This window comes from Melospiza melodia, chromosome 4, assembly GCF_035770615.1.
Source record: "Melospiza melodia melodia isolate bMelMel2 chromosome 4, bMelMel2.pri, whole genome shotgun sequence".
NCBI lineage: Eukaryota > Metazoa > Chordata > Aves > Passeriformes > Passerellidae > Melospiza > Melospiza melodia.
This window is the reverse complement of record NC_086197.1, coordinates 76,219,635-76,235,891: the sequence shown is the minus strand read 5'-3', so window position 1 is coordinate 76,235,891 and position 16,257 is coordinate 76,219,635. Positions and strand designations below refer to the sequence as shown.

Genomic DNA, 16,257 nt, shown 5'->3' with positions numbered 1-16,257 from the left:
TCGGTTCAGCACACTGGCAAACACACTAGAGCCCTGGGGCTTACAGGAGAGCAAACTCACCCAGGGAAGCTGCTAAAGCTGACACTGCTACACATTCTAAAACTATCTGTACTGTGTTGCTCTCATAACAGCATTCAGGCTTTTACATGAAGTAACTGATACATCAAGAGGCAGTGAAACCTCCCTGCTTAGCTGCATCTGGCACCTAAGGCAGACCCCACTACTGTTTGAAGTATTTGGTTTAAAAATAAGCTTAAGCATATATAATGAAACCCTGTGAAAAATTAAAGAAGACTAGATAAATCTTGAAAATGTAAGGATACCACCCCTGGATAATACAAGCAGATGTGCAGTAATCTACAAACAAGGCAGGCAGACCATACCAGCAGAACAGGACAGAAGGCAGCAACTCTGGAAACATTAATAGGGAACAGATGAGCACCTGGTTATGAACTGCCACTGTAATGTGCAAAAGGATCCTAATCATACGTGGCTTGTGAGTAATTTGTGGCCACTGAGTTCTTCACCAAGGAAGTTACATGCCTTGAGTGTAAAATTGTCATTGCACTGGGTTAATGTGATAAGGTTTTGGTGGGGAAGAATGGAGAGTGGGACTACAGGGGGGGTTTCTGTAAAAAAGCATCAGAAGGTGCCCCTGTGTTGGAAGGTGTCCATTCCAGCAGGCTCCAAGATGAACCTGTCACTGGCCAAAGCTGGGCCCATCAGCAATGGTGGTAGTGGTCTTGTGATAACATATTAAGAAAGGGTAAAGGCTTCTGTGCAACAGCAGGTGGAAGAGAGGGGTGAGAATACGTGAAGGGAACAACTTTGAAGGCATTCGGGTCAGTGAAGAAGGAGGGAAAGGATGTGCTCCAGGTGTTGGAGCAGAGATTCCCCTGCAGGTCCACACCAGAGCAGGCAGGGGCCTATGACCCCATGGGAAACCTGCACTGGAGCAGGCTCTTGGCAGGACCTGTGGCCCCATGGAGACAGGAGCCCACACAGGAGCAGGTTTGCTGTCAGAACCTGCAGGAGACCCACTCTGAGCAGTCTCTTCCTGAAGGACTGACCCTGTGGAAGGGACCCTTGCTGGAGCAGTTTGTGAAAATTGCAGCCCGTGGGAAAGACTAACACTGGAGAAACTTGTGGAAGACTGTCTCCTGTGGGAGGGACACCATGCTGGAGCAGGGGAAGAGCTGAGAAGTCTCCCACTGAGGAAGAAAGGATGGCATAGACAGTATGTGTTGAACTGGCTGCAGAACCCATTCCTCATCCCCCTGCTCTGCTGTATGGGGAGCAGGGAGAGAACCTGAGAGGGAAGTTGAGCCTGGAAAAAGGGAAGGATGGCAGAAAAGTTTTCAGACATGATTTTTTTTCTCATAACCCTACTCTGATTTCATTAGTAATAAATCCAACTAATTTCCCCACACTAAGTCTGTTCTGCCCATGATGGTAAATGGTGAGTGATCTCTCTCTGTCCTTATCTCAATTCACAAACCTGTTCTATTTTCTCTCCCCTGACCAATTGAGGAAGTGAGTGACAGAGTGACTTTGGTGGGCACCTGGTATCCAGATAGGGATGTCCTGCTCTGGGAGATGTGGCGAATTTAACCTGTGCAATTTATAAAAAATACATGATGAAAATTAAAATATGTAAGGAGTATAAATTTTCCTTTGAGGAATAAAATTCAAGGCAAGAAAATTAATTTACTTCTTTATTTGTGAGGAAGAACAGAAGCAGACAACTGGGATCTGAAACTGTGTGACATGACCTTCTTAACCCTGATGGTAAGGCCTCCATTGTCCCACCTGAGCACACAGTGCATCCATCCTCTCTTACAGTTGACACCTGAAGTTTTAGCAACTTCATTAAAGCTGTGTTTCAAGCAGGCCATGCAGGCAGGAATCTCAGGGCCTGCTGCTGCTCTGAAGTCCAGCTGGGGAAGACCAAGGTGACCCCTAACGCTGTCCAAGCCATGAAAAACATGCTGTCATTGTTGCCTGACCATTAAACAGGAGATCGGGGAGAGCATATTCCCAAGGCACCTGCACTGAGGAGCTACAAAGGCTGGGTAGGGACCCTCCTCTTCCCAGCCCCTTGCTCCCAGTGACTCCACAGGGTGCGGCATCAAGAGCCCAGCGCTGGCAGCAGCGTGGGGCACAACCTGCTCCGCTGTGCCTGAAAGGCAGACACGTCCTGGGCTGCACCGAAAGCAGCGCGGGCAGCAGCACGAAGGGACGGGATTCTGCCCCTCTACTCCCACCTGCACCCAGCTCTGGAGCCCTCAACATAAGAAGGACATGGACATCTTGGAGCAAGCCCAGAGGAGGCCCATGAAGCTGGTAAGGGAACCGGAGCACCTCCCCTAAAAGGACAGGCTGAGAAAGTGCGGGCTGCTTTCTGGTCCTGTGGGGACCTCAAGTACCTGAAAGGGACTGACACAGAAGGCAGAGAGGACAGAAATTATAGCGACAAGACAGTGAGAAATGGGCACAAATTGAAAGACGGGAAACTGAGGTTAGATAGTAGGAAGAAATTCTTCCCTGTGAGGGTGGAAAGGCCCCAGAACAGGTTGCCCAGGATGCGGATGCCCTGACCGTGGCAGTGCTCACAGGGAGGCTGGATGGGGCTTTCAGCGGACGGGGCCCGGATATCGCTCCCCGTCAGTTCCACTGCCGCCCTCAGCAGCCCCGCGAGCGCCCGGCGCGGCCCCGCCCCGCCCTCCGCGTGCCGCGCCGCACGTCGCCACCCGCCCCGGCGCGCGCGCAGGCGCAGCAGCCCCGCCCCGGCCCCGACCTCGCGCTTCCCGGCCCCGCCCCGCCCCGCGAGCCGTCTCGCGTCACGCGCGTCACCCACCGAGCCCCCCCCCCCGGCGGCGGCGGTCCGTGGGGCGCGCGCCCCAGCTGTTTCCGGCGCGCGGGGCGGCGCAGGCGCAGTGCCGCGCGCCGCGGGTGTTGTGGTGCCGGGCCCCGGCGCCTCCCGCCCCTCCGCCGGGGCGGCACCGCTCGCGAGGGCGCGGCCCCTGCCTGCCGCTCGGCCCGGGCAGAGGGGGGAGGCGGGAGCCGCTGTCCTGCAGGTACCGCCTCCGGCACGGGCCGCGCCGCGCCGCCACCGGGTCGGGCCGCGTCTCCAGCGAGTCGTGGGGCAAACGAGGACGGGGGGAGCGGGATGAGCGCGTGCCGGGCACGCGGGGCTCGCTCGCGTAACGGGAGGTGGGCCGGGGACAGCGGGGCCGGGGACAGCGGGGCCGGGACTTGGTGCTTGTTTACAACGCCGCTCTCGGCAGCGTTTCGGGGAAATGGCGCAAGGCAGGAACAGCGGCCGCGCCTGCCCCCGGGACAGGCGGCGCCCCCGTGCTTATATAGCCCGGGCCGGCCTGGGGCCCGCAGCCCGGCTGCGCGGCGGTCACCCGGCGGGACGGGCACGGCGTAGGCAGAGCAGACTGTAAGTAAGGGTGGTGCTGCCGGCGGGGCCTCGCCTCTGCTCTCACTGTGAAGTCGGCCTGCTCAGGAGTTGGCCTGCGTGCCTGCCTGGCAGCCCTTCTCGGCATTTGTCACGGGCGCTGGAGAAGCCTGGGCTTGCTTTTCCGGCCAATAATGGTATGGCTCCTGCCATATCAGCACAACTCTGGTGTGCTGTGTAAAACGCTGCTGCACCAGTTGTACCTTTCTGTGCAGAGTAAGGAGTATAGCCTGCCCTTGGCTCTTAAGATGGGCACGTTTTGTTGAACTTTGATCAACACTTGGTGTCACTTCTCCCCTGTGAGGAATTCTGCTAAGGGGTGGTAATATAATGACATTTGAAACGTTGTGTCTGCACAAGATAATTTGCTGATGAAACTGCAATCAATTTTCTATATGTCATTAAGTACTTTTGAGAAGTGTCACATATTGCTCAAGAAGAGCTTAAACTGTCCTTTAGGGAGTACTGTGTTGAAATGTTGGGGTGAGCTACCAAATGTCCTGAGCAGTGGATTTTCCCATGGGATTATTTTATTTGATTTGAATGTTTATCTGTCTTTACCAAAAGAATACAGAAACTTCATCTGTTTTAAACACCTCTTTGATTTTAGTTTAACTTGTTTCTGGTCTGGGGTCTCCATTGTTGGTTTTAATTTTTGTTTTGTTTTTTTTTTTCTTTTTCAGACAACACTACATTACGGGACTTACTTATTGACATATATTTTTTTGGAATGAAGTAGAAAGCAACATAGAAAAGGTGCAATTATTTATAAGTTATGACAGTTCATTTATCCTTGGATGCATATTTATTCTTTTTGATTAACCCAAAAAGTCTTTGGTGGAAGCAGAGAAACAAATACCTGTGTTTCTGTAGACCTAAAGCCTGCTGGAGGACAAATCATGCTGCACACCTGAGAGTTTTTCATACAAGTCAGCCTTGGGCCAAAAGCAGAACATTTTGGTATAACAAGTACATTAGTAGCCATGAGTTTTTATACTACAGAGTTTCCAAACTTTTAACTTCTTCTTCTAAAGGACTTGCCAGGGTGAGCATTCGCATGTCACGAATTAAGAGTACCATAGAATCTGTTTCGAAGGCAGTGTCTGGCACTCACAGTGAGCTGGTGTCACGGATAGCTCGATTAAAGTCCCACTCAGGTACTTTGGGTAAAGCAAATAAAAGTAGTGCAGATGCAAATAACATCAGCACAAATCTAGAAAATGATAAGCAAGTTACAGATGTCAAAACTCAGGACGATTGCAACAGAGGCCCTGCAAAGAAATCCACTTGTGCAAGTGAAAACTTGGAATCTGTGTTAGTAGGTACAAACGGCACTTGTCAAGATACCCCAGAAGTTTCAGCATCTGCTAAAAGCCACCTTTTTCATGTAAGCTACTTTTCTACAAATTTTGGAGAGACTTACAACTTTGTAGCTGATCATATCAACTCTTACTTTAACAATTCTGTTATGGAGCATGGAAGAAAAAAGAATTCTTTATTACAGGACTCTGAAAGTGAGGAGAGGAATAAGCTTGATTCATCAGCAAATACTGTAACAAGCAAAGAAAAGAGAGTGACTTCAGCAGGCACTTTAGCTCCTGAAGCAGAGATCTTGGGTACTGAAAAGACAAATACTGCTCTCCCAGTTTCCACTAAAAAAAGTTTTACAGACTTTCTTTCATATCCCAGTAACAGCGTACAAGCTTTTGTCGACAGCTATATTGGAGGGTTGGTTCCAAAGTTAAGATCTGATACAAAAGTTGTTCCACCAGAAAAGAGTAAACAGCAGGAACAAGAAGTGTCTGAGAAGAGTGATGAGGACAAAGCAAAAGAGACCAAGACTGCAGAAGAGAGGGAAAAGCATCTGTCTCTTCAGAGAGAAAAGGCAAGTCTTTGTTTTGTGTTAATATATGTATTTTTTCTATGTGTATTTTATACAAGTGTGTATATGTGCTACACTAGTGTATATACCTATATATTTTATACAAGTGTGTATATGTGCTACACTAGTGTATATACCTATATTTAAGCATAGACACGCACACATTTACTTATGTAAATCAGTATATACCCATGTATATACTTACATACATACATACAGATACTTCTACTTATATATAAGTATATATGTGGTGTTCCTGCCCACAGCAGGGAGGTTGGAACTAGGTGATCTTTAAGGCCTCTTCCAACCCAAACTGTTCTCTGCTTCATTCTGTGCACTTTTATAAATGAATACATATATAAAATGATATAGATTTTATCTATATGTATGCATACTATAGGTAAACTTACAAACATATATATGTACTTAAAAGTAGGTATAGATACATCTGTGTTTAAGTATTCAGTGTTTTATGCAGGTATAGATCTGTTTATGCAAGTTTATATATGAAGAGTGTCTAAGTATGTGTATATATACACACACCTCTCTGTGTGTGTGCTGTAGGTACATATATTTAGTTCATATATGCATAGAGTCCATAATTACAGACAGATCTAATTGTGGTATTTTTTGTAGTTATAGTAATTTTACAGTTTATGGTTTGTTAATGGTTTAAATACAGAGAGTTCCCTTGAAAGTCCATCTGAAAACATATTGACCTATTTGTTTGGGGTATTCTTGCTGTAAACTTGATTTTGTTTTCTACTAAATAAAGAATCAAAAGATTTTTGTTGACAATTTAAGCAGTGCTTACTTGGAACCTATAGGAGCTCTCTAGTACAACATGCTGTTCATTGCTTCTGAGAAATCTTAAAATAACACTTGGAAATTAGTCTTGACAAATTTTACACATTTCTCAGAGTAGTTTTATGTTGTCTGTTTGTCTTCTTTAGATCATTGCAAGAGTGAGTATTGATAACAGGACTCGAGCTTTAGTTCAAGCCCTGCGGAGATCTGCTAATATAAAAGTCTGCATCAACAGGGTTGAAGAACTGACCTATCATCTTCTAGAGTTTCCAGAGAGCAGAGGAGTTGCAATTAAGGTGCCAACAGTTTTTATACTTACATAAAAATCAATCTGACAAATGATTGATACAGAACAACATAAAACCTCCTTCTGTGCTTTTGTGGACTAGTCGTATTTCCTGTTTGCAAGGATTGTAGTTTGAGTGTCTCTTTTTATAACATTTTAGCTGTTTGAAGCAGATTCATGGACAAGCTACTGTGAGTTTAGCTAAAGGCTGTTAAGCTTGCAATGTTTAATTTAGAAGCATACGGCATGGTCATGTGGATAGGTAGTATAGCTTTTTCCAGTGGTAGATAAAGGTCGTACACTGTGTCCCCTGTGGCAGTTGACCAAATGGGAATGTGCTGTACAGTTGATCTGTAAATGCACAGTACTTTCTATGCTTGTTTACATGCTTTCTTCCAAGAGAGGTGGCAGGAGAACTGTCAAATAAGTTAATGCAATCTAGTCCTACTTGTTTTCTTCCCTGCATTGAGAGGGCTGGAGATGGGTGGTAGACTATTCTAGAAGTACTAGCTAAATCACAGCATTTGTCAACCTTGTGTCTTTTTCCACAAGATGTGACAAACCTGTGACACAGATTGTAGAATTTCTGGAAGAAGTAGCCTTTGGGAATGGAGTGCAGGGCAGATGAATCATCTGGGCAGGGTGTAGGTCAGGCATTCACATAAATATATGTGAGTTACTTTATTATGGAAGAGTGTATTCACTACTCCCATTTTGATTGCAATGCTGTGTATCTTTGTGGCAATGTCCATTTAAAAAATACTCTGTGTGGGAAAGCATTTTAGATTTTGTTTTGGTATTGGTGTACTTAGAAGGCATTTCTTGTTTTGAAGCAGTGCAGTAGTTACTAAGCAAATCTGGGGTTTTCCCTGTACTTGGTGTGCCTCATACTCGAGTCTGCACTTGGCTGATGTGATAACAAGTCAATAAAATGAAACTGGTACATGTAGCTTTCCTAGCTATTAAAAATATTTACATAACATCTTGCTTGTTTAATTCTGATAGGTAGTTACTATAGCAATGAGGTGTGTACAGCATAATATTGACATCTTTTCTTTCCCTTGTTAGAGAAAAACATGGGTAAATACAGATTTGAAGACATTTTCTTCCAACTTTAACTGGTATATTACTGCTGTGCTTTAATGGTTTAAACATATGATTAGAATGAAATATCCTTGTATTTATCAATAGGAAAAATTAATCTCATGCCTGTTGCGACTGAGACAGATTAATGATGAAAGTCTTCAGGCTGCTGTTAGAGAAACTTTAGCTCTGATTGGCTATACAGACCCTGTGAAAGGCTGGGGAATTCGAATCCTCACCATTGATGGAGGAGGAACAAGGTAAAACTTCTGGGGTACTACATACTTGTAAGCTTTTTCATACTGTAACTAGAAGTAAAATTCCAGTCTCTCTTTGATAGATAAATGCCCAAAGAGGCAGTTTATGAGTTACCTTTCTGTCACATTTGACTATCTAAGGGATGGGTATTGTTTTTCTATGCATTTCTGCTTGAATGGAGTTTGTTTTGGTGCTCATTTTGCCATACACAGTTATCTCACTCTATCCCAACAGAGTTCACACTGCTGCACTCCAGATACTGTTTTGTGATAAAGAAACACAAATCTGATGGTCTCTAACGAATCTCTCCGATTATTTCAGATACATTGAATTGAGGTCAAGCAAACCTCATACTGGAAAATACTATGCCCCAAGGGGCATTATATAGCCTTGATGAGACCAAATTTAAATGCTGTGTAGTCGGAATGCAACTAAAATCTGTCCTTAGTCTACATCCACAGAAGTTGATCACCTCCCAAGCCTTTGCTGTAAAACAATATGGCTGTAACTGTTGAATACTATTTTTGGTATACCTGAGCATGTCATTCATATTTATTATTCATCATTCTATTTCAACTGTGTTCTGCAACTCTTTTATTTCCTGAAATACTCAGGATTCTTACTGTTGCAGTAATTCAATTATAGTTAGTTATAATGAAGCTAAAGGTGATTGAAAAATTATTAAAGCTATGTAAGATAAGACTGCCATTGTATGTGAAGGGGAATTTTGTGTTTCAGGGGTTTAGTTGCACTTCAGACTCTACGGAAACTAGAAGAATTAACTGGAAAGCCGGTTCATCAACTTTTTGACTACATCTGTGGCGTAAGCACAGGTAATTATGAAGTTACAAGTTGGAGTTTTCTATCAACATCTGAGAATAAATAGAGATTTTTCCGTTTCTGACTTAGAATGCAAGCTGAGAAAGTACATTTGTGATTTCTGGAGTCTTTCTTTTTGCTTCTGAAGAAGAACTTTGGGCAGTTCATGACAAACTTTTGGCTTTAAACTGATTTGTTATTTTTTCAATTTATGTGAAATCTTCAATTTGCACATAGAAACAGTTATTTTAGATATTTATGGAGCTTTACAGACTGCTATGGTAATAGTCCTCAAGAACTGGTGCTGCGTCAGTCATGTTTCCTTTATTAAGTTAGCAGCAATGTTTCATCTTTATTAATTATCTGCCAGAAGGACAGAATGTGCCTGTAGCAAGATCTTGAATGATCTAAATTAGAGGAAGTGGTCGATGCTGTGGTGTCCTCCCTTCGTATGGGTCTGTACAGGCTGGAGAAATGGCTTGGCAGGTTCAGAAAAGCCAAGTACAAAGCCCTGTGACTGAGGTGGGCTGACAGCCTAGAAACCAGCTTTGCAGGAAAGGACCTGGTCTTGTTTGGAACAGGTTGGTTGTGAATCATCACTGTACTCTACAGCAAAGAAAGCTGACTACATTGGCTTGCATGATGAGATGAGAATGTACCCAACAATTGAAGTATCTCTGTTTGGCCGCAAAGGTCTTGTTATGGGCTCCTCTAGAAACCATTAATCTTTTGGGTGTGTTTTTCTACTGGGTGCATCTGGCAGAGAGCCAGGGGGCTGGACCTCATGACATGTAAAGGAGAGAGTGCAATAACCAGGTTTATTTGGCCTTGACAAGGCTAAGGGTGGGCCTTTATCCTGGTTCAGCTAATGGGAAAATAAAGAGAAGGTGGATCTAGAATAATTTTTAAGGTGTACAGGGGTAGGAGAAAAGCCAACAGACAAGTTGCAGTATGGGAAGTTATAATTAGATACGGGATTATGTTTTTCTTACAGGGATGGTCAGACGCTGGAAAGAGTTGCCTGTTCAGACTTTGTAATCTCTGTCCATGGAGATGGCTGAGCAAGTCCTGAGTAACCTATTCTAATTATACCTGTTGGAACAGGAGGTTGGACTAGATGATGTCTACAGGCCCCACCCAGACTTATTTACACTTGTGACTCACTGATAAGTTACTCCTCCCTAGAAAGCAGGAGACTCCAGAGCATTAGTTTCTCCTTTAAAGACAGTAATCTCCTTAAGAAATTGTTAGACCAGTAGCAGCACAAGTATGTTTTCTAACATAGGAGGTATGCTGTAGTTTACTAGCTCAGTTTCCTTTAGAAACCCACATTCTTCAATTTTTTTGTTATACTTATATTCGATCAGAAGCTATATTAAACACAGATCACCCTGAGTAAATGAAGTATGTTTCAAGAGATTTGCTTAGTAGACTAAAAATAGCAGAGGAGAGTGTTTAGGTCTCCTAGACTGAATTTGTTTGTAGCCACAATATAGTTCCCTGCTTTACATTTTTAATACTCTTCCAAATAAATCCTTCATTAGTTAGTGTAGCAGTAAGTGATTTCTTTGGAAGACGGTTTCCCTACAAAACACTTCCCCAGTGTTGTCTTCAATGAATAAAGGTGTTTTACCTTGGATAGAAAGGCCTTGTGTTCTTAGTTTACTCCCACTACTGTCACTAGAACTAACTTGGTTTTTAATTCTTCCTCAAATTTTGAAATTTCTGAATGACTGCTAGTAAGTACTTAGCATATTCTTTTAAATTTTGTTTACACAATTAAGCTTTTATCTGCAGTTGTCCAGTTTGCAATAATAAATGGAAAGATGTGTCTGGGTGAGGTGTGCATGTCTGCCAGCACTGCTGGCAGTTCTGTTTGTATTGACAGTACATATGCCAATAGTCTTGCGGTTGAATGAATTGTGCTTTACAAGAGTGATGGATTAAATGGTAGGAAGGATGCTTCTTGCACACTGCACTTCTCTTTTCTGCTGCAGTTTTTGTATTTCTTGCTATTGTTCAGCTGTTTTGCCTTTGAAGTTTGGAAATGCCCTTGCTGTGAATTCAGCATCACTGTCTTTTTAAGTACCTTCCCCATGCTTCTCTTCATTGGGGGATCAGAGGGTATAAATGCAGGCAGTCACAGAGAAAGATCATTGCAATGATCTGCATACTTTGAATCTGCTCACCAAAACAGCAAATGTATGTTATTGCAGAACTGGTGCTGGAGAGTTTAGAAGAGAATGTGGCAGAGGATTTGCATGACTCAGGAAAATGATGTTTCTCTGCTGCTAGATGTTAAGTCTGCGTTGAATGCAGGCATCTGGTGATTTGGCAATTGAGATTGTTTCTCTTGATGAAACTTTGTGTCAAGTATGATGAAACTTTGTGTCAATTAGGCCCAGGTTGCCTTAAGGATGTGAGCTGCCTTTTAAGAAACTGAGACCATCCATCCGCTAATGCTCAGCTCTCGCAGTTGGTGGGCACTGTGAGAGTGAAAGAGGGCTTGGAAGTCATGTTTCTTTTAAAACCTTCTGTAACTTCTTGCATGTATTTTTTTTCTGCACATGCGTTGTATTTTTACTCTCTTTTAAAAATTGGCACCTTTTAAAATTAACTTTATTCAAGCCTATGGCATTTATTTCCAGATAGAAATAATTAGGACACATGATTTTTTCAGATTCTTAATTACATGTTCTCACAGTATGGCACAACTAGATTTAAAGTTTTGTGTGTCCCTTTTAATTTAATATATTTGAGAATTGTAATAATGCATTAATTGTATTTTTCCACAGTTCTTTTAAGGGTGTTTAGCAGCAATGCTTTTTGAGTGCTGTTATTTTGTTCTTGCAAGGGTAGGTCATAATTTTTGTTAGGGACACACTAGATGGCAGCATGTATGAAACTAGATTATAAATGGTTGGAACCAAATGTAATCCAAACTACTGGAATCTCCTTTGTTTTTGTAGAATTTTCTTAGAATATTTTTCTGTTGACTTAAGAATTTGCATGGTAGCAAATAATGCTCCAAATAAATTTTTAGTACCACAGCAAAGATTTCTCTTACTCATTTCTCTTTCCAAGTAAAGTAGTAGATTTCATTAGCTTTCTGCCATATGCTTGTTGTAATCTGCAAAATGAAATAATACAATGTTTTAACTTCTCATATTTCTGTTTTTGAAAATTGACTTTTTTGGTATTGTGTATGTTCTTTTAAAACATGGTTTGTGATCTCTGAGCAGGAATTTAGTGAAATAAATGTCAGTTGGTCTTGCTGTTTCAAGACAGATATTCTGTTAATCTATGAACTGCATTAACTGGTAATCCATCTTTGTAATCTTACTCCCGGATACGTTTTTGTAATATTGCAAAATATTTGTTTTTTTCAGGAGCTATATTAGCTTTTATGTTGGGGTTGTTCCATATTCCCCTGGATGATTGTGAAGAGCTGTACCATAAGTTAGGATCAGATGTTTTTAAGCAGAATGTCATTGTTGGAACAGTCAAAATGGGCTGGAACCACGCCTTTTATGACAGTGATATATGGGAAAAAATGCTCAAGTAAGTAAAAGATAATCAGATAAAAAATAATTAGTGCAATGACTGAGTGCATTTGGTTTTGTTATTGCTTCACTGTGTGCAGATTCTTAGAACAACTAGAAGGGATTAACATAGACACTCATTCTTTTGAAATAGCTGTTGTCATATTTACCAAGATGCTGGAAGCTTTTAATGTAATGATTTATGTTTCTGGGGAATAAAGTAAGCTTTACTGCACTGATTTCTGATTATATTCCTGTATGCTTGCCAGCTCTGCTAGATCTGACTCATTACAGATTTACTACAAATTTTACTAACCACCTGCTGTGCCCTTTTGAGTAAAGGAGATTGGTGAGAAATGAAATAATATGCTGTAGTAGAGATTTTTAATGTTTGCTGCTATATTGGAGGCCTTTGTCCATTGCCACTTTCTTTGAAAGGGAAATGAAGCTGTAAGGGTTGCAATGAAAAATTATCTGCAGTGTCAGAGTTGCCTGTGAAGTGTATGCACTTGCATTGATGGCTATTCAGGAAAAGCCACTAGAAAGAATTATTATATTACAGGTTTTATTTCTTAGTTTTATTAATCTGTATTTGTATTGGTAGTTCAATTGTTTATCATTTTTAGCAAGCTAATGTCATAGCTTCCCAACCAGCATAAGTTGACTCTGCCACTGAAAGAACTGAACAGTCTTTTCTGAGAGACAATGTAAAATGGTAAAAGGTTCCTTCTGATAAGTAATAACAAGTTCCTTTGGGAATGCAATTACTGTGTTTTATGGGATTAAAAGAGTTTTTATGAATTAATAGTGGGACTACCAGTAGTGTCTGAATTTTAAGCTTCTTACTTCTTTGATGAAGTGGAGAAACAAGCTTCTAAGCACTTCTCTGTGCTCTTGTGTATTTTTAGAAATAAATACATTTATCAAACTAATATCATTAGATTTTCTTCTCCGGTATCTAAAGGTGTTTTTTTAGAAATTGGATTTTTCTCTGTCTTCCCTCATTTCATTGCCCACCCAATTAAATGAAGTCTTGTGAAAGTCACCGTAACCTAATGTGAGAGTATTTTACATGGCTTTAATTAAAATACTATTTTTTTTCTGCAGCTACATGAAGCACATGAGGGAGGTAAAGAACTCTACTCCTGTGCAATAGACAAAAGCAGTCAATTAATGTATTATCCATGGAGTAAATTAAAAAAGAAATGTGCTGATCAAAAATGACTTCTTGGTCACCTGCAATGTTGAAGGGAGATGCTATGCCTGCACAACATTTTGTTGAAGGGATTCCTAGAGGCTTCCCTGTGGTGTGGGGGCCTGGAGCTGAGAAGGGATTTGTAGGGTTATATAGTATCTCTTTACAGCAATATTGAAGGTCAGGTCTAACATTGTTACAGCACGGGGAAACTGCTGTGTGCTTTATTTTGAATTTGAAAGCTTTACTTGTGCTGTGTGTGTTTTTGTAGTTTAAATGGTAACTTGTCAGCCTTGCTTGAAATAGAGACAATCCATTGACAGTGTACAGACATGTAATATGTGTTTAGTCCTACCACAATATCAGTGGTGGTATTGTCTGTCAGAAGGTATTCTTGCTGAAAATAATTAAGTTGATGTTTCATTGGTCTAATGTTCTGTGCATTCATGGGGTATATTATAACTTGCATTTCAGAAAATGACAGCTAATTTTGGCTAACTGACATTTCATTCAGAGTACTTTAGGAAATTGGTTTCATATGTTCTATGTATGTCTGTTTTAACTCTTATGTATTTCTTGAGTAGCAATTTGAGGACTGGTTTTAATGATTTACATTATGCAGAAGATTTTACTTACAACATATCAGTATATATAATGATATATTGAATGCATTTGTAAGAACCTGGCTTTTAGTTCCAAATTTTCTCTTTTCTTTTGACTGTTGTTGACATATAAAATTTTCTTCTTGCATGCTGTCTTAAGAAACTACTGGAGAAATTTGGTGAGCAGCTAGGAGTTTTCACAAGCTAGCTAAAATCTCATGTTGGGAATTTATAGTCTTGAGAAGCAGTCACTGTATGAAGTGTAGAATAAAAATTACGTGTTCTCCTTCGGTAGGAAAATGGATAATGCATGTGTTTGGGAATACAAGTAATAATACTTCAGTGTTTGTTTTGCAGAGTGAAATATAAATTGGCACTGCTCTCTAGTCACTAGATGGGTAACATATTCCATACCAGCACATGGTATGAAAGTCTCTTCTGTAGATTTGGTAAAGATGTCATAGTTTTCTGGTACTACTGTTGCTGTTAGAAGAGGGTGAAAGTTACAATTTTGCCTTTTGCATTGAGTGCTCTTTGTCCAAAATGTTTGCATCACTGCTGTAGCCCATTAGAATGTTTCTTCCAGCATATGGTTGACAATATGTTCTTCATAACAATATTGAAATAAGTGTTGCAATATTAGTGACTTGAAGCAATGAAAGAGCAATGTTTGTGAAAGAGACTCGTTGTTTTAAGTAGGTCATGTCTAGAGGACATAGGTCACAGACATAAAGTAGATAAATGGAAAAACAGGATGGCATAATAACTGATGAGTGGAAAAATGTAAAATGCTTACAGGATTTAAAGTAACTTTAATATCAAAAGTGATTTGGGTTGTCATGGGCAGTTTATTGAAACATCTGTATGCTTGTGGTCAGAGAATATGATTCAGTGTGTGACAGTTGAGATTGAAAATACATAAAATACTATAGTGCCATTATATTAATTTACAATACAGTTTCATTTAAAATATTATTTACAGTCCTCCTTTCCCCATTTTAGAGAATATTTCTGTTGCAAGATTGGGGAAAAAGTAACCAGTGTCCTAAAGATAGCACACATTAAGTGTCTATCATTAACAAAAGCAAATGAGTTAAAGTGGTAGTTTGAGATAGTAAGGCATCTTGAGAATTACCAGTTTCTTGTTTTCTTTGAATGAAATAGGGGGACTATTCAGTAGTCCCCCTGAATAACAGGGGACTATTCACTTTATTTTTTAACACAGTATGTGTATAAACTGTGGAATTACTTCTGCTGTGACTTCGTAAAAGAATATTAAACAGTGAGACAAATACATTTTTTTAATATGCAATTACAGTATTAATGGTAGCAACAGAAGTAAACTATATGTGGAGGTGATACTAAACTTTTCTCCTTAGACTGTAATGTCTGAAGTTGCACAGTAGTTGAAAGGATTTCTTGTACCTACTCTGGAGTATCACTTTCTGGCCTTCATAGAAAACAGGATGTGATAGTTACTCAGTTTGATGGTTCCCATAATTAAGCAGAGGATATTGCTTATACATTTTTTTAATCTCTGCATTCAGGGTTTGGGAAAAATACCTAATACAGACATTGCAGAAATAGATGAAAGTGATGCAAATCAGTAGATGGCTTTGATATCTTAGCTCTGTCAGTCCCATTTCTTTTATTCCTACTTCATGGTTCCGTGTGCCTTCATCTCCTTCTGTAATCAGTTAATGAGTGCAGATGTCACTCCTCCCCTTCTGGCTGGTGATTCTGAGACTAGAATCAAAGCAAAAACAAAACTGTGCTACACGTACAAGAATTGTGTCAGCAGGAGTTTTCCGTCGTAGGACTGGAACCTGTCCGCCTTCTTTCCTCCCTGTCAAGGACATGTATGCAGCCATCCTTCAAGCACAAATAGCCACTAGAAGAGCAAATTGTCCTAATTGCACATACAGTCTACTGTCTGCATGGAGGACTGCTGCTGCGGTCCTTTAAAGCTTCTTTTGTCTTCTGACCTGAGTAGATAGAGGTGTTGTTTTTAACAGTGGAAGTGCTACTCCCTCCTGTCATGGGTGCAAGCTGTAGATGAATGATCTTATAATAACAGCACATGGAATATCTTTACTTTAAAAGTGTGGCAGTATAGAAAACCATAATTGCAAAGTAAGACAGATGCACCACCAGTGTTTGGGAGGAAGAAAGCTTGCTGATTTAAAGGAAAGCCTGTTTGGAATAATTACTGGTGACCACCCACTCTCTATTATACCTTTATACCTTTATTGCAAGCAAATCAAAGTTGAAGTAGATGGTGAGGTGAGATCACTGACTAGTATGCAAATTTGCTCCAGTC

At 41.1% G+C, this 16,257-nt stretch overlaps 1 protein-coding gene across 2 annotated transcripts in view; it reads left to right on the top strand.

Moving 5' to 3' along the window:
- The first annotated feature begins 2,972 nt into the window (after positions 1-2,972).
- PNPLA8 (patatin like phospholipase domain containing 8) overlaps positions 2,973-16,257 on the top strand; it is a 35,618-nt gene continuing 22,333 nt past the window's right edge. The window contains exons 1-6 of one of the 2 annotated variants that reach the window (XM_063155246.1): positions 2,973-3,077; positions 4,147-5,348; positions 6,299-6,448; positions 7,630-7,781; positions 8,518-8,612; positions 11,988-12,159. In XM_063155246.1, coding sequence (XP_063011316.1) covers positions 4,239-5,348; positions 6,299-6,448; positions 7,630-7,781; positions 8,518-8,612; positions 11,988-12,159 — 1,679 coding nt within the window. In that variant the 5' untranslated portion in view covers positions 2,973-3,077; positions 4,147-4,238. Of the gene's footprint in view, positions 3,078-3,355; positions 3,446-4,146; positions 5,349-6,298; positions 6,449-7,629; positions 7,782-8,517; positions 8,613-11,987; positions 12,160-16,257 lie in introns of those variants that run through there. The other variant, XM_063155247.1, reaches the window with a different exon arrangement.